Below are 16731 nucleotides of genomic sequence, written 5' to 3'. Positions count from 1 at the left end.
ACAGCAGCTCGAAGCCAGTCAAATAACTTTCATAGCTGACCAGAAATGACCCGGCCCCCCATACCCCGGCTTGCCCATGTTTGGGGAACATGCCTAAATCGATCAACGAACGCGTCCATGTGATCAATTGGCAAAAGAAAGCCAGCAGTCTGGAAGCCTTATCTCGCCGGCGAGGCCTGCCTGTCTTGGAGGAATGAGGCTAACGGACGGCCGCTTCGGCCGATTCAGACCGCGCCGCTTCGGATCTTTGTAGGAAAGTGACCATCGGCAGCGGGCCAAGGTTTGTGGGGAAATGGGGGACTGCTTGTGCGGAGAACAAGACCGCTAGAGGCCGGTCCGGGCCTCCGACTCCGGATCTTGAGTTTGGACAATCACAAGGTCAGCTCCGGACGTTTTAGAACAATCTCGACGGTTTGACTTGCCTCATTCGACAAACATGGCTCCTGAATTCAAGATGAAGAAAAAGAAGAGGCATTTGGCTTGAGAAACCAAACAATGATAAAGGCATCCGGCTTCACGACTTCTTGCTTCTTCAGACACCAGACAAACTCAACTGTCAACCTCGTCGCAGCCATGAAGTCCGCACGAGCTATTCGACGCATCCCTCGGTCTCTGACACCCCGAGTCACCTCGCGGTCTGCCCATTCCATCTTCAACCGCCCTTCTCCAACTTCCCATGAGCAAATCAAAGACCCCCTCCCCACACACAACTTCATCGGCAACAACTTTACCCCCTCGGCCGCCACAAAGTGGATTGACGTCCATGACCCTGCCACGAACAATGTCGTGACCCGCGTGCCAGAGTCTACAGACGAGGAGCTCCGCGCTGCCGTCAAGGCCGCACAGGATGCCTTTCCTGCCTGGAAGAACACGAGCATTCTGCGTCGCCAGCAAATCATGTTTGAGTTTACACGGCTGATCCGTCAGAACTGGGACCGTCTTGCCTCGTCCATTACTCTGGAGCAGGGCAAGACGTTTGCTGATGCCCGTGGTGATGTCCTTCGAGGCCTGCAGGTTGCAGAGACGGCTTGTGGCATCACTACGCAAATCACTGGAGAGGTTTTGGAAGTTGCTAAGGATATGGAGACTCGTAATGTTCGAGAGCCTCTCGGCGTTGTTGCCGCCATCTGCCCCTTCAGTAAGTCCCAAAACCAACAGACACGCAACATCAGGAGATACAAGCTGACTTTTATGTCTTTAAGATTTCCCTGCCATGATTCCACTGTGGTCCATCCCGATTGCGACCATCACAGGTAACACGCTCGTCCTCAAACCATCGGAACGCGACCCGGGCGCTGCCATGATCCTTGCCGAGATTGCAAAGGAGGCAGGTTTCCCTGAGGGAGTTGTCAACATCATCCACGGAACGCACCGTGCAGTCAACTTCATCATTGATGAGCCCGCCATCAAGGCCATTAGCTTCGTCGGAGGCAATGCCGCTGGAGAGTATATCTACTCCAGGGGCTCAGCCAATGGCAAGCGTGTTCAGGCCAACCTCGGAGCCAAGAACCATGCCGTCGTCCTGCCCGACTGTAATAAGAAGAGCACCATCAATGCCATCACTGGCGCTGCATTTGGTGCCGCTGGTCAACGATGCATGGCCTTGAGCACCGTCGTTCTCGTCGGTCCCGACACCAAGTCGTATGTTGACGACCTCGTCTCAGCAGCCAAGCAGCTCAAGACGGACGGAGGCTTTGAAGACGGTGCCGACCTCGGACCCGTCATTAGTCCAGAGTCCAAGTCGAGGATCGAATCATTGATTGCCTCAGCTGAGGAGGAGGGCGCACAGATTGTTCTCGACGGTCGCGGGTACGCTCCCGACAAGTACCCCTCAGGCAACTTCATCGCCCCAACCATCATCACAGGGGTGACCCCGAGCATGAAGTGCTACACCCAAGAGATCTTTGGACCCGTGCTGCTGGTTCTCGAGGCCCCTACCCTCGAGGCTGCCACAGATCTCATCAACCAGAACGAGTACGGCAACGGAGTAGCCATCTTCACCAACTCGGGCAACAAGGCCGCCTGGTTCCAGAAGAACATTGAAGCCGGTCAGGTCGGAGTCAACGTTCCTATCCCAGTGCCCCTGCCCATGTTCAGCTTCACCGGCAACAAGAAGAGCGTGGCGGGTGGCGGCACGAGCACCTTTTACGGAAAGCCCGGGCTCAACTTTTACACCCAGACAAAGACCATTACGACTCTCTGGAGAGGCGAGGAGGAAGCAGACCACGGAAAGAGCGTCAACATGCCGACGCAGAGCTGAACAAATAGGAAAAAAAGGGGTACCGGGATGGCAGAGGCGTTCGGAGGAGTGGATTTGGGTACAAACCGTTCAAGGCAGTTGGAGCGCAGATCGCGAGACATTTTGACCCGCAAGGAAGCTCAATAGAAGAGTTCCACACATAGACAAAACCAAAAACCAATGCAAACAAGAATACCGTCGCACACCTTATCTTGCCTCTCGTTGGTGCCCTCATCGGGAGCGCTCCCGACGTTGTCAGCCGTAGTCGACGGGGTAATCAAACCGTCTCCCCCTTCGCCTCAGTAACACGACCAAAGACAGTGGAGAACCAGTGGAGACGGTTCCGACGCGGAAGAGTCCCCAACTCGTCAGAGGGTCGGCAAAGCTAACCCCGTTGCCCAGTGGAACTCCAACGTCATACCTCGGACACTGCTACGTGTTTTTGTCTGGGATTCCTATTTTTCTTACGTACTGAGAGCAACATCTCTCTGCTAGCAACGAGCCTGACTCGACTGACGCTCAGCAAGCTTTTGCCAATGCGGACCTCACATCTCCGCATGCTGCCAACAACCCTTGAGCGTTCTCGCCCCATGGAGTTAACCCCCAGCTTTTCTCCTCTCTACCCCATGAGTCCGTCGACTTACCCCATGGGGGAGCAGACGTGCCAATTCCAACCCGTGAAAAAGCGTGCTTTCTCCACCCTCCATCTCAGCATGTACTAACCCCGTAGAGATAAGCTCCGGGCTGTTCGCTATCGCTGATGCCGGTCGAGGGGGGCGAGGTTTTTGGACCAAGGTTTGCAAGGAACCCACTCTCCCGGTCTAAACCCTCTAGGTTGAAATCATGACCCTGCCATAGCCTGTTTCCCTATCGTTTGGCCTGATACGACCCATGGAGGGGGGGCGAGGAAGAGCTAACCTCCAGTGTTTGGCCTGGTCGAATCATTGGCTTGGTCAGAGCGTTGCCGTCAATGTCAATCGCTATAAGTTGAGCCCGCAATCCCCAGATCATCAAGTCTTGTTTGTGGATCAGTCTGTATTCAAGCCTTTCTCTCTTTCTCTCTCTCTTCACCCTCCTTCTCTTGCATCTGTTCCGGTTGCATCTTGTCTTGGCCATATCCCTCTCTCAACTCCGGCGCCATGTCGCAGTACTCGAGCCCTCCCACGGAAAAGGACATGAAGCACGAGCAGGACGTCGAGTTCAACAATGGACTCACAACTGTGCCCTCTCAGGCGGGCGAGGTCCACGACGATGTCTTTGGTGATATCACTGACGAGGGACCCAACTACCGCGCTGTATGTAGATGCCAAGATGGTTGAGCTTCAAAGACTAACACCTCATAGGTCGGTTGGATCGGCACCGTTGCCCTCATGATGAAGACCCAGGTCGGTCTTGGCGTCTTGTCTATCCCCGCCGTTTTCGACGTCCTTGGCATCGTTCCTGGTGTCATCTGCCTTATTATCATCGCCGGCATCACGACTTGGTCTGATTATATGGTTGGAGTTTTCAAGCGTCGCCACACCCAGGTTTACAGCATCGACGATGCTGGTGATTTGATGTTTGGCCGTATTGGCCGTGAGATTCTGGGAATAGCTTTCTGCCTTTGTAAGTGCTCGTGAGAAAGCTGCATGATTCAAACTAACAATGTCAAAGACTGGATCTTCGTCGCCGGTTCTGGTATGCTGGGTATCTCGATCGGTCTGAACGCTGTCTCGACTCATGGCGCATGTACCGCTATATTTGTTGCCGTTGCCGCTATTGTTGGATTCAGTCTCGCGAGTATCCGTACTCTTGGCCGTATTAGCTGGCTTGCTTGGATCGGTCTTGTCTGTATCCTTACAGCCAGTAAGTTTTCCGCGACTCTGCATAGTTTCGTCCCTAACCATGACCAGTCTTCACTGTCACCATCGCCGTTGGTGTTCAGGATCGACCCGCTTCTGCGCCATCAACCGGACACTGGAAGTCTGACTACAAGGTCGTCAACAACCCTTCCTTCACCGAGGCCATTTCGGCTATTTCTTCCCTGGTCTTTGCCTACGCCGGTACCCCTGGTTTCTTCTCCATCGCCTCCGAGATGAAGAACCCAGCCCACTACACTCGCTCCCTGATGATCTGCCAGGCCGGAGTTACCATCACCTACATCGTCATCGGCTGTGTTGTCTACCTTTACTGCGGTTCCTACGTTGCTTCGCCTGCTCTCGGCTCGGCTGGTCCTCTCATCAAGAAGGTCGCCTACGGTCTTGCGCTTCCCGGTCTCATCGCAACCACAACCCTCGTCATCCATTTTGCCGCCAAGTACGCCTTTGTCCGTATCCTTCGAGGCTCCAAGCATCTGGCTTCTAACAGCCCTATCCACTGGGGAACTTGGCTCGGCTGCACCTTTGTCACCTCTATCATTGCCTATGCGATTGCTAGCGGTATCCCTGTTTTCGGTGGCCTCGTCTCCCTCGTCGGTGCCCTCCTCGGTACGCTGATGTCTTTCCAGCCTATGGGCTGCATGTGGCTCTACGACAACTGGGCTCCCGGCCGACGCGATCCCACTCTTCGATGGTATCTCATGGTTGCTTTCAGCGTCTTTGTCATCGTTTCCGGTACTTTCCTGATGATTGGCGGTACCTACGGATCCATTGTTAGCATCATTGATTCTTACAAGGAGTCTGGTGGTTCGTCTGCCTGGTCTTGTGCCGATAACTCCAACTCTGTTTAAGAGGTAGAATGATGTTTTTAGAAAGTAGAGCTAGCGTGGAGCATTTCAAGGGGGGGCATTCTGCATTACACTATATAAATTCATAAAGGATAGATCTCTTTTTGATCCTGATATACACTTGTCTCCTTTCATCAAAACCGTGATACCTTCTCGATTTGCCCTTATGTGTTGGCAACTGTGTTCCTTATTGCTGTGTTTGACACCATTGAGCGAGAAGACCAGCGGGATCGCCATCCAGGACACGTGCGTCGCCTCGTTCATTGATGTTGAACTGCCATGCCAAGTCGTGATATGTCGTATTCGCGTGGCTTCATTCCCTCTCATTTCGATGTAATCCTTAACTCACCCTTCATACTAACAGTTGCTATGCCTCCCCTTCATGAATTCCAACAACCTGGCCATCAATATGTGCGACATTATTTTACGGATCAGTATCCGACAAAACCCCCAATGAGACGTCATGTTTCATGCCTCCCTGAACCGTTGTTTGGAACTTTCCTAAAACGCTCTAGCTCCAAGATACCGGTTTCCATCGGGGTCGGAAGGTCCGATTCGGTACCCACACCTTGTCACGTCACAATCTTCGGCCTTGAGATGTCCGTTTCAAGGTACAAAGTATCCATCCTGACGTCAGTCAGGGCGGGTCGATCAACGGAGAGTAAAACTTTATTTTCAAAACCTCACTAACCGACCCTGGCCAGTCTCTACAAGTTGAGCAAGCCTGGTTTGGACGATCAACAAGAAACTCACGGCCAAGAGAGACAGATTCGAGCACTGAGTGGTGTTGACTTGGCCTAGCTCTACTCATATACCAACAAGACTCAAGCCAAGTGTATTAACCATGTTGTTCTCTATTCTGATGGATAAAAGCCTGGTTGATTGACAGGCTTGTTTTGACCTGAAGTTCGTGCTCGTTCACAAATCATCCCTACAAGAGGTCGAGAGTTATAGTGGTTGAACTTCAAGCTCTTGATATCTGAGTCATCTGATCTGGCAGGATATCTCTGGGTCAAGGCTGTATTGTTTCGTCAATGGTGTATTAGGGAACCTATTGGCTTGACTTTAACGGAATTCTTTGAAATTAACGAGAATTATTCCATTCCGGAGTTTAAATAATATTATCTACCTCCTCTGTTCCTAATTCGTAGATAATGCCTCGAATTAGGGATTCGAACCGAGCATGTACTTGAGGGAAGCTCATGGCCCTGATCTAGATACATCAACTATTATACTATAGAAACCTCATGGCTGTTGATAAGTTCTGTCCCTACGGAGCTGCAAGAGGCGACATGGTGAGCTCGACCGATGACAGAAGTAGCCATGAACCTGTGTGGCTGGCAGCCAAAGTATCATTACTCTTCTCAGGAACAATATCTTCCGACTTGTTCATTTGCTTTGAACATCTTGCTTTCGCACCTTTTTGTATCTTCCTTAGTCACAGACTTGAGCATTTGGAGGATGGTGTTTTGAATAAAAGGCGAAACCCGAGTTGTGACGGCCAACCACTGGTGGACAAGGTCGCTCCATGTCAACCACTCGTAACAATTGTCGTCTTCGAACTCTTCTGCAGTCGAGACTCCCCTGGAGACAAACTGTGCGATTCGACCCTCTTCAGCCACCGGCCTCGCTGCTTATTGAGTAAGATCTGACCACTGCGCTTCGTCCGATGCATCGTTTGAAACGCCGTATTGGAGGAGAGACATTGCCCCAAGGTCCCATATGCACTGCTCATAATTCGCTAAAATAAAGGTCTTATAGGCCGGTGAAAAGTCGTCACTCTATCTAGACTGATATGGCATTCTCTCTATCACCAAGCTCGTACGTGTCATCGCCGGTCAAACGCCAGTAGTCAATGAAAATACGAGATGCCGTGGGTGCAAGCCCATAGAAATGGCCGAGTGCATTATTAATAGTTCATCTACAGTTTGGGCAACTCAAATGCAGGTTTTGGATCAGCTAATCGCACATCGCATTGGTGTCAAGAGTCCTCCTTCTAGGCCAGAGTGGCAACCATGGCAAGATCAGCCCACGAAATTACACACTTTACAGCTAAATTAACCTCTTATTTACGTTGAGTAGGATAAGAGACCAAAACTCTATGTATTTCGGGACTGAGCCACGCCCTAACGAGCATTCTCGATCTCTTCACTAGAGGCCCCAAAGTACTTGTCCAACTCACCCTCCAGCTCCGACCCTTCAATATGACGCATCTCCCTCGCCCTCTTGACTGGATTCACCTTGTCAAAGTGTGCACTGGCAAAGATGATGTCTAGTTCCTCAAGGCTCCGTCCCTTTGGCTCAGGGAAGAACAGCCAGACACATGGAATGATGGCCGCGTTGAACACGGCAAACATGGCATACGTCCTGTATCCGAGATTCGCAAAAGCAGGGGGCGTGATCATGACTATTAGGAAATTTGAAAGCCAGTTAGAACACGTCGATAGTGCGTTGGCTTGGATGCGGATGCGGAGGTTCGTGATCTCGGCGGGATAGAGCCAGGTCATTCCAAGCCAGCCTGGGTGATGTTGTCAGCAGTGTTTTGCTGGAGCGGATGGGTAAGCTTACCGATGGCGAAGAATGAGTTGAATACGAAAAGAAAGACGGTCGCTGTCACGCCATAACGAGTCTCGAGTTGAGGTGCACCATTGTCTGCTGCTGTTCCAGTAGAGACTGTTCCTGCAAGAACTGCCATGGAGGCCATCATTCCGAAGGCACCAAACAGCATGAGCTTGCGTCGGCCAGTGCGTTCAATCAGAGGGAGAGCTACGAGGGAGGCAAGGAAATACTCCGTGCCGTTGAGAGCAGCCAACAAGCGAGACATCTCAGGACCAAAGCCAAGCGAGTTTTCGAAGAGGAATGTTGCACTAAAGTGCGTTAGCCAGAGTTGAAGCACGATAAACATAAATAAACGTACTAGTAAGTGACGAGATTGATTCCACAAATCTGCTGAAAGAACTGGGCGGCAACTCCGAGCATAGTTCGTCGAAAGTTCTGCGAGGGGCCATTGGTGAGGAGTTCCTTATAGCGGAACCCACCTCCTCGGCTCTGCACTTCAAGAGCTTCTTGAATGGCCTTTATTTCTGTGATAACTTCCGGATCATCAACTGGCTTGCCTAGAAGACGAGCAGTTACATCACGCGCTTCATCGACGCGACCCTGCATGGCAAGCCATCGGGGTGAATCGGGCAGGTAGAGTAGTCCAATCATGACAACAATGGTGAAGAATGATTGAAAGGAGACTGGGAATCGCCAGCGAACGGATCCAGACAAAAAGTAGAACCCGTAATCAACCCAGTACGAGATCATAATACCACCCGAGATGAGAGCACCGGATAGCGTGATCAAGAAACCTCGCTGATGGGGTCGAGCACACTCGGACTGCCATGTCGGGATAGCTATACAGAGTCAACAACTGTCAAGGCATGAGAGGGGGTAAGGGGGCGCTTACTCGAAGTGACCATGCCGTTTCCAATGCCACCAACAATTCTCCCGGCAGAGAAGAGACCATACTCATGGGCAGAGGCTTGCATGATTGTTCCGATGATCATAATGAGACTTCCCCAGAACGTAGACGACTTTCGGCCCCATCTTTCACCATAGAAGAGAATAAGGACAGCACCCAAGAAGCATCCAATCTGGTAAACCGCCACCGCTGCTGCCTGAGTGTTGGGATCGCCAGTGCATTGGTTCGGGTCAGGTTGGTTGTTCTCTGGATAGTCAAGCCAGCAGAGGGGGTTTGAGTCATCCCGTGGTGTCATGAGAACTAGGTTCTTTTGGAAGTCATCCAGAGTAAGTAAGGCACTCAAAACACCTTGGTCGTATCCAAACATGAGAAAACCGCACGAGGCAATGATGCCGATGGCCCAGTTGAGCGTAGCACCCTCGAGATGTTTACCGCCGACTTTCCATTCTGGTAGGTCACCGAGTCGAGAGAAGAAACCGGTAAGACCAGATTTATGCTTGGATTTCTCATTGACTTGGCCGTCAACGGACGAGGGAGGGCTGATCCCATTGTCTCTGGGCTGCTCTGGCTTCTCGGACATTGTGGGCACAAGTATAGAGAAGAGTAGGCAGAAGAGGAGATGGATTGGAAAATCTGTCACCGCCGGACCTGGGAGAAGCCGTGTCTTGTACTCGGCCTCGGAGCCGCACAGAACTTCAACATCGTGGGGCAGAATGGGACTGCGGGAGAAAGGATGACTTGGCTGAAGTCATCCTGGACTGCTGACGGGTCGAGCCAAGCAGTCGAATGGCCCAACGACTGCCAAGATATCCACAAATTCTCCATCTAGAAGCCCGAGGAACACACACTGTTGGTTCAGATTGCCATCTTGTAGGCTTCGGAGTGCCTGAAATGTTTGAACCTCGGACCACAAGCTTGGCAATCATCTTGGCCTTAATCCTTTGTGATGAAAAAGCGGCAATTGCGTAGAATTGGTTCTCCACTAAACAGGCAGTAGAACGAATCAATTGTATGATTCGACAAGACACCTGCAATGACTAGGGGTTCAAGTATCATGGTGGTTCATGTGGATAGTACAACCAACGCCGAGACACACAATACGGCGCAACATCGGAATCACGACGACCGGTATGCCCGTCTTGGAAGTCCGAGGCACGTTAAAATCGGGGATCTGGGTTCTCCGATAGAACCTTTGTGCTTGGCGACATGGATAAGCTCCATTGAATGACGTTGGCCAAGTTTAAGCTTAAACTTGTGAGTTGACGATCTTTCTCCACCGAGGCCAGTAATCAAGGCGAGATGCGTCTTGGCAGTTTTCTCACTGCGGTAACAAGAGAGGGATCATCTTAGGACAAGCTATGCCCTTGAATAAAACTCTAGAGTGACCCAGTCTTGCCTCCTCAGCTTAGTTGCTGGCCAATCGTGAACTCGCGTCTATTTGTTTTATTGCATCGTTGCTTACTCTGATTGCTTTCGATTCTCACTTGTGTTGTTCTCATTCTAAATTGTAGGCCTTTGATTCATCTCGAACCGCACAAAGGATGCAGGCCGTAGCCGTAGGCTTTGGAACCATGTCACCTAATCCCTCTGACTCTTGAAGACGCGGGGTGAGATAACCCTCAATGTTGATGATCCTGCTTGGCCCTCCCTCCCATAATCAAGAGTGTCACACACAATGGCAAAGAATGCAGCTTAGACAACACTTTAAGATCTCCTAAGCCTCCAAGCCATACCTCACCCAGCGCTCTGCCTTGAGTGGTAGGCTCCGATACAAGGCCATCGCATTGCAAAATTTTTCTTAAGGCAGAATACTAAGTGATGAAAGTATCGTCACTAACGTGTGTCTTGATTGGTCTGGGCCCATCGTCGTGACCGGCTTAGAGGCCGAGGAGCACTTATGGGATAGTCCAGATCAGGGGCACAGCAAGGTGTTCCAGGCTAATATTAGAACGGGACGTATAAAACCCAGTCTAGGTTGTTCATTTCTTTCACATACCCCTCTGAGGAAAGTTTCTAAGGAAGCAACTCAACATCATTAGTACATACTCAACTGGAAGCATTGATCTAGGATAACTCGAGCTGTTAGGACGTCGTGGCTGCAGAAACTGTCTCAATTACATATCAATTCATTTTCATCATTACTATAAATGCAGCCATATATTAAATCTTCAGAACAGCCTTGCCAAAGTTCTTGCCCTCGAGCATTCCAATAAGTCCATCCGCGGCGCTGTCAATTCCCTCGGTGATGGAGAGCTTGGCCTTGACGCTCCCGTCCGCCAGCCACTTCTGAAGGTTCTCCTGGTGCTCCTTGGCATAAGCCGGGCCAAACTTGGGGTTGAAGACAAGGAAACCCTGCATGGTGATTTGCTTGCTGATGAGTTGCATGAGACCCTTGATTCCGGTCTGTTCGCTGGCAGGGGTGTTGTATGATGAGATCTACAAGCATGTTAGCATATGCAACATTTATTTGGAAGGAAGCCGCTTACCATGCCACAGATGGGAATTCTTCCAAGGACATTCATGCTGTTGAGGGCTGCCTCGAGATGCTCTCCACCGACGTTCTCGAAGTAAATGTCGATGCCGTTGGGTGCAAGTCTGGGAAGAGCCTCCTTGGGACTCTCCTTCTTGTAGTTGAAGCCGGCGTCAAATCCAAGCTCCTTAATGATGAAGTCGAGCTTCTCATCTGAACCAACAGAGCCGATGACGGTCAAGCCCTCCCGCTTGGCCACCTGGCCAACAATCTGACCAACAGCGCCGGCGGCGGAGCTGATGAAGATCGTCTCACCCTTTTGCGGCTGGCCAATCTTGTGGAGACCAGACCAAGCGGTGAGGCCTGGCATTCCAAGAGCTCCCAGGAACAGGCCGAGGTCCAGGTTGTGCGGGTTGTTGATCTTTTTGGCTCTTGCCAGGTCGTCCTTGGGCACGCGCGCATACTGGGCAATGGGCAGATAAGCCACGATGAGGTCACCCTCTGCGAAATCCGGGGTATTGCTCTTGAGGACCTTTGAGACGGTGTCATTTGTGATGGGCTTGTCAATCTCAAAAGCAGGAGAATAAGACTTGATGCTGGCGTCTCGCATCTTGCCTCGCAGATAAGGGTCGAAAGAGGCGTAGAGAATCTCGACAACTAGGCCACCCTCGGGGGCAGCCTCATCAAGATCGATAGGATGATCCTCGATGACGAGGTGCTCCCCAGCCACGGGAAGCCCGGTTGGGATCTTCTTGAAGATAAGGGTCTTGTTCTGGGTCATTTTGGCTGGTGATTGCGATGGTGACTGCTGCTTTTCAGAGTTGAATTGGGGTATCTATGATAAAACAAAGCAACAAACAACGGAGAGCTGCAGGCCTTTTAAAGCAACCAAAGAGTTATGTTGGTGGCGCCAGATGCCGAGGTTCGCTGGAGCTGATTTGTAAGGCCGGTTGCAAAGTCAGTGCATTGCTTGACTTTGACGACCCACACGGCGGTGATACTTCCCAATGCGGTACGAGCAGAAATGACCTCATTGACTTTGATGTTGCCATGTTGGGTAATGATGCGATTTGGACAACTCATCGCGCATGTCTAGCAACATTTTGCAGTATTCGAGAAATCGAATAAGATATATAATGGAGTTTTGAGGTTGTAAGCACAAAGCATGTCAGATTGAGCAAACAGGTATGCGACAGGGGTAATCGCCCAGCCAAGAGATACAGGGCATCAACCCGCTAAATGCAGGTCCAGTTATAGTGGCAGCTACACCGAAAGGATAGTGTCAACCCCAACAAACAAAAAGTGGGTGTGTCGGAGCAGCCGGCACAGTTTGCCTCGGCTCGTAGCGACGATCCCCTGTCCCGCTGTTCAAGTTTACAATTGCCAGAGCTGAATAGGGCCGAGTATCGCCGTTTCTCAGCAAAAATTCTTTGTGGAACTAGGTACATGAAACTTCTAGAAGCACAACCGTCTTCCAGCGGTCTATCTCAATGCCCAAACTGGAAACAGCTCCGAGGACTCTACGACGAAAGAAAGACAATATAAAATCTATGCTGCAAATCTTATCACCGCCAGCAAGACAAAAACGGCACTAGGTAGGCTAGTATTTGTTGAGACACTTATATGTCTTTCTATTATTAAGCATAACGTTAGTATTCATCCATTCAGCTTCCTTTCGGGTGTGTGAATTAATCATCCACCCTCATGCGACTTGTAATTACAGAGGCCTTTGATTTATCATCTACGCATATAATCTACCTTCCAGCTAGAAAAGCCGCCAGTTAATTCCAAACACTCAGTCTGGCACTGTAGATATCTGAACCTCTAAATGATTCAGGAATCCTTTGCCATATCTGCCGAGCGTATGTCACAAGGAGGACCAGTGTGGCTAACAGACCGACCGACCCAGACCGACCCCTCCGGTCTGTCGGTCTGGGTTTGTCGGGGCCCCCGGTCTGTCGGTCTAGGTCTGCCTGGCTTCAGTGGCCCGGTCGGTCTAGGTCTGGCAGTCTGATCACGTACTGCTTAAAAAAAGGGGGGCTTGTCAAATGACTACAAAATGAAACCCTTTTGCTCTTCGTACCCAAGCATTAACTCCTACACTACTAGCCCTCTCATCAACCAGTGCTTTTGGAGTTGATCTGCCTCGACTATATCAGGTGCTAGCCTATTGCGCTCATCCGTGATCATCTTCTTTGTCTGGCTAAACACTCTCTCGCATTCAGCACTCATGCCAGGAATTGAGAACAGATCTAGCGCCATTCGATACAAGACTGGATATTCTAATTGATGTCGGCTCCACCATTCAAGAGGGTTTGCAACGTCTAGATCTTGGGGGTAGATTGGCCGTGCCTGGAACAAGTCAAGCTCGCTAACTGCCTTGGCCTTCTTTCGTTGTGTATGCAATGAGCGGATTGACCTCTTCCCAAATGAACTGTAGTCGTTAACATCAGCTTCGATCTCATCGGGTTCGTCTTCCCAAAGACCCGCTTGGGCTTGAGTTTCAACTTCATCCTGTCGAACGTATTCATCAAATAGGCCACCCACAGCGGACTCCATGTCGCTATACCACTGCGGTCTATTCATCGCGTTTTTCCAGTGCCGCTCAAAGTAGTCAAACCCATAAGATGGGTGAAGCGCTAGCGCTGCTCGGTAGACGGGTGTATGGTCCGTTTTGACGTAATAGTCTTCAAGCTTCGCCCATCCGCAGTCAATTCCTGACTTAAAGTGGGAGGCTTCCTCGAACCGAGTTTCCTCCGCGGCCTGCTTGAATTTGACGAACAAATAGTCCATGGTCTTGAGAGTTTCCCATATGGCACCATGCCCGCCCTCTGCGCCCGGTTTACTGGCGTTGCCCTCCATAGTCTTCGTAAGGATGTAAAACGGCTTCAGGAAGTCGTGGAAACGCTCCAGTTCAGCCCAGTCCGTGGCGTTCAGGAAATCTTTCGTCAAGTCACGGTGAACAGGATCACTTTTGGGCTTTTGCCAGCGAGATTGATAGAGCTCGATGGCGCTGCGCAGTTCGAGTGCTAGGATAAGCCGGTCCTACGTCAGCACAAACGTCCAGTAGAGGCGGATGACGGAAATTTACCGCGTCTGATCATAATGTAAATGGAATTCCAGCGTGTCTTGCCATCAACGACGACCTCCAATGTAAATATCACATCGTCCCCTGCGAGCTCGGTCTGTAAACGCCGCAGCGCCTGTCGTCGCTGGTCCGTCCGACGGATATAGGTAGCAAGGTTGTGGAGCCGACCAATGGCCCCCTTCTTAGCCCAAATATCGAAACTGAATTCATCCGTAGCCCCACGAAGCTCCGCCTCGAATTTAGCGACGTTTGAGCCGAAGATAACAGCCCGGACAACCAGATTGATAATGTGGCCTATGCAGCGTAAGCGACGGCGGCCGACGTCCATCGGGAACCATCTAGCCAGAGCCTCTAGGCAAGTATCGTTGCTTTCGGCGTTATCAAGCATGAAGTATCCAAGCTTTGATCCCATTTCATAGCGATCGATTACCTCCTTGACATACGGAGCCATATTCTCTCCAGAGTGTGGACCAACGAGGCGTGGCAGTCCAAGAAGGACATCCCGCTTTTCGCCCTCGCTGTCAACAAAGTGACCGACAATGCCGATATAGTGGAACCCGTTTGAAGCAGTCCAGAGATCAAAGCTTAGGTGAGTGGAGCTCTTTGCGCCCTGAACAAGATTGAAGATGATCTGTTGTCTGGATTCAAAGGTTTGACGGATCCACGAGCAGACCGTTGTGTGATGCTCAGGAAGCAGCCGACTCGCAAGCTCCCCACCGTTTGCTATCAGCCACCGAAGCCGCTCGCTTGATGCTTGCCGGAAGGTGATATCTTCGAGGATGACCCAATCCACGAAGCGAGATTTCCATGACCTTTCATCGAAGTGGGAGGCCAGCTGAAAGCCTAGGCTAGCCTGTCGCGACAAAGGACGCACAGAAGAGGGCGTTGACGTGGCTGCCAAGGTAAACGGAGTTGTCAAGCTGGGATTGATGCCACCAAATTCTGTGATCTGGTGCTGACGGAGTAGGTGCCTCGCGGCGTGGGCTGTCCCCGATGAGGCGTACAGAGCCGTCGAATAGCTCCTCTTTTCATGGCAGAGTCTGCAAAGCCAGTAACGTACCCCCTTGTGCTCTAAATTTGCACCATGTTGATATATCCATGACTCCTTCATCTTTGTGCCGACGACCCGTCTATGACGAGGTCTCTTTTTGACGCCCACAAGTCTTTTTCCACAGTGCCATATATTCTCCCAATCGATGTTGAATTCACACTGGGAAGCATCGCCTGCCGTGGTCCCCGGGGTGGTATCGGTCGAGGTTGAAGGCAAATAAGACGTAAGAGACTGTGGTATAGACGGCACGGGGCTCGAATTCCTGCTAGAAGATATCATGATGCGGGTATGGATATGGATGCGCACATACAGAACATGAGCGAGAATGTTTGCAATAGTTTGTTCGCAAGTGCCGACGCGCCAGGTGAGTAAACAAAAACCTACCCCTGATTCCTAGGGGCATAGGGGGCCAGTGGCGGCACTGAAACACACTAGCCCATTTCGGCCAACCCAGGCCGACTCAGACCACCCAGTCAGACCGGCCTGTCCGGTCTGACGGTCTGACGAGAATTGGCCGGTCTGTCGGTCTGCGGTCTGTCAGACGGACTCAGACGGTCTGCCAGACGGTCTGTCTGTTAGCCACACTGAGGAGGACGCCGCAGGGATGCAGGTACTCAAGACACGGCGACAATAGACAGCAGAAACAGTGGCAATGGAAAGCGCAGAGGGCATATACAGAGAGTGCTTTGAGGCCTACTTGTGGAGGACAGCACAGTTGTTATCAGTACCAGAGAGGGTTTAATGGAGCCAAGAGAATAATCGAAAAGCCGAGACTTGAAGCATAGAGATGCAGCAACAGGCATGATTATCCTCCGTCACTACCGGGCAAAAGCACTTCTTGTCATACAAAGAGAGCCTGCTGGCATGATACCAAAAGACGCACTTTTAAACATGATATTATAAACTCAGCAGTAAAAAGAATTCGCATTAAGCAATCGCTAAATCTCAGCACTCTATCGTCATCGCGTCTATACAAAATCCAAACACCCACTCCGCTTTTCATACGTGTTCCTCGTCTTTTCCAATAACCCGCTTTTAAAATCCAAATGAAACCCTAAATAATCCCGAGAAGAAATAGATGGTACAACAAAACAACCCTCCTTGCTTCGGTCACTGACCGTACCATGTAGGGGGAGTCGCCCAGTGCCTCAGCATGGTATCAACAGCCGTTCTCCATTCCAACTCGAAGCATGAAGCTAACTGCTCGACATCTTCTTGCGTTGGTAGCGTTTCTCCCCACATCTCTTGTTTTCCCGCCTCCAGGAGGGCATATAGGGGGATTAGTCCGTCATCCCTTATCTTGACGAGGCAGAGCCACGCCGTGTTCCAGCTGCGGTTGCTCTCGGGATCACTCAGCACACGTAGGTGGGCGTCTTGCACAATGTCACCGCAGAATGGATAATTTGGCGTCAATCCGTGAAGTTCGATGAGAAACTGGTTGCTCGTGACATAGTTGGCCCATGCTAGCGTCATGGGCTCCTGGAAAGCGCGGGCATCGTCTTCGTCTTCGCACGAGGCGGCTATTCGCTCGATACGGCGGAGTTCGGTAAGGGTATTGACCTGGTGAGCTGTGAGAGAACGGATGAGCTCTCGCACAGGGGGCTAAAGGGTTAGTCGAGATTGATACGACACAAGAGGGGACGACTTACTCTCTGCCGTCGTGATTTCTTGCTAGAACGATGGGATGACATGGTGAATACGAGAAATATTTGG

The 16731-nt window shown here is 51.0% G+C and overlaps 6 protein-coding genes across 6 annotated transcripts; 2 read left to right on the top strand and 4 right to left on the bottom strand.

Moving 5' to 3' along the window:
- Nucleotides 1-573: 573 nt before the first annotated feature.
- Nucleotides 574-2260, top strand: MRS44_008363 (uncharacterized protein; the record flags this gene model as incomplete). Its single annotated transcript, XM_046283493.2, has 2 exons — nt 574-1138; nt 1203-2260. The coding sequence occupies 2 exons, from the start codon at nt 574-576 to the stop codon at nt 2258-2260; spliced, it is 1623 nt and encodes a 540-aa protein (XP_046133610.1).
- Nucleotides 2261-3378: 1118 nt separating this feature from the next.
- MRS44_008362 (uncharacterized protein) lies at nt 3379-4946 on the top strand (the record flags this gene model as incomplete). The annotated part of the gene is made up of 4 exons (XM_046278463.2): nt 3379-3534; nt 3583-3844; nt 3893-4084; nt 4132-4946. 4 exons carry the CDS (start codon nt 3379-3381, stop codon nt 4944-4946), a joined length of 1425 nt encoding a protein of 474 aa, XP_046133611.2.
- Nucleotides 4947-7069: 2123 nt separating this feature from the next.
- Nucleotides 7070-8989, bottom strand: MRS44_008361 (uncharacterized protein; the record flags this gene model as incomplete). Its single annotated transcript, XM_046273729.1, has 4 exons — nt 7070-7461; nt 7512-7810; nt 7861-8341; nt 8395-8989. 4 exons carry the CDS (start codon nt 8987-8989, stop codon nt 7070-7072), a joined length of 1767 nt encoding a protein of 588 aa, XP_046133612.1.
- Nucleotides 8990-10569: 1580 nt separating this feature from the next.
- On the bottom strand, nt 10570-11660 carry MRS44_008360 (uncharacterized protein; the record flags this gene model as incomplete). The annotated part of the gene is made up of 2 exons (XM_046275851.2): nt 10570-10845; nt 10896-11660. The coding sequence occupies 2 exons, from the start codon at nt 11658-11660 to the stop codon at nt 10570-10572; spliced, it is 1041 nt and encodes a 346-aa protein (XP_046133613.1).
- Nucleotides 11661-12976: 1316 nt separating this feature from the next.
- MRS44_008359 (uncharacterized protein) lies at nt 12977-15078 on the bottom strand (the record flags this gene model as incomplete). The annotated part of the gene is made up of 2 exons (XM_065620884.1): nt 12977-13908; nt 13971-15078. The coding sequence occupies 2 exons, from the start codon at nt 15076-15078 to the stop codon at nt 12977-12979; spliced, it is 2040 nt and encodes a 679-aa protein (XP_065476956.1).
- Nucleotides 15079-16128: 1050 nt separating this feature from the next.
- MRS44_008358 (uncharacterized protein) lies at nt 16129-16709 on the bottom strand (the record flags this gene model as incomplete). The annotated part of the gene is made up of 2 exons (XM_046281024.1): nt 16129-16620; nt 16668-16709. 2 exons carry the CDS (start codon nt 16707-16709, stop codon nt 16129-16131), a joined length of 534 nt encoding a protein of 177 aa, XP_046133614.1.
- Nucleotides 16710-16731: the final 22 nt, after the last annotated feature.

This window comes from Fusarium solani (assembly GCF_023522795.1).
Source record: "Fusarium solani strain SB1 chromosome Unknown bctg00000004, whole genome shotgun sequence".
NCBI classification, from domain to species: Eukaryota; Fungi; Ascomycota; class Sordariomycetes; order Hypocreales; family Nectriaceae; genus Fusarium; species Fusarium solani.
This window is presented reverse-complemented; position numbering and strand designations above follow the sequence as displayed.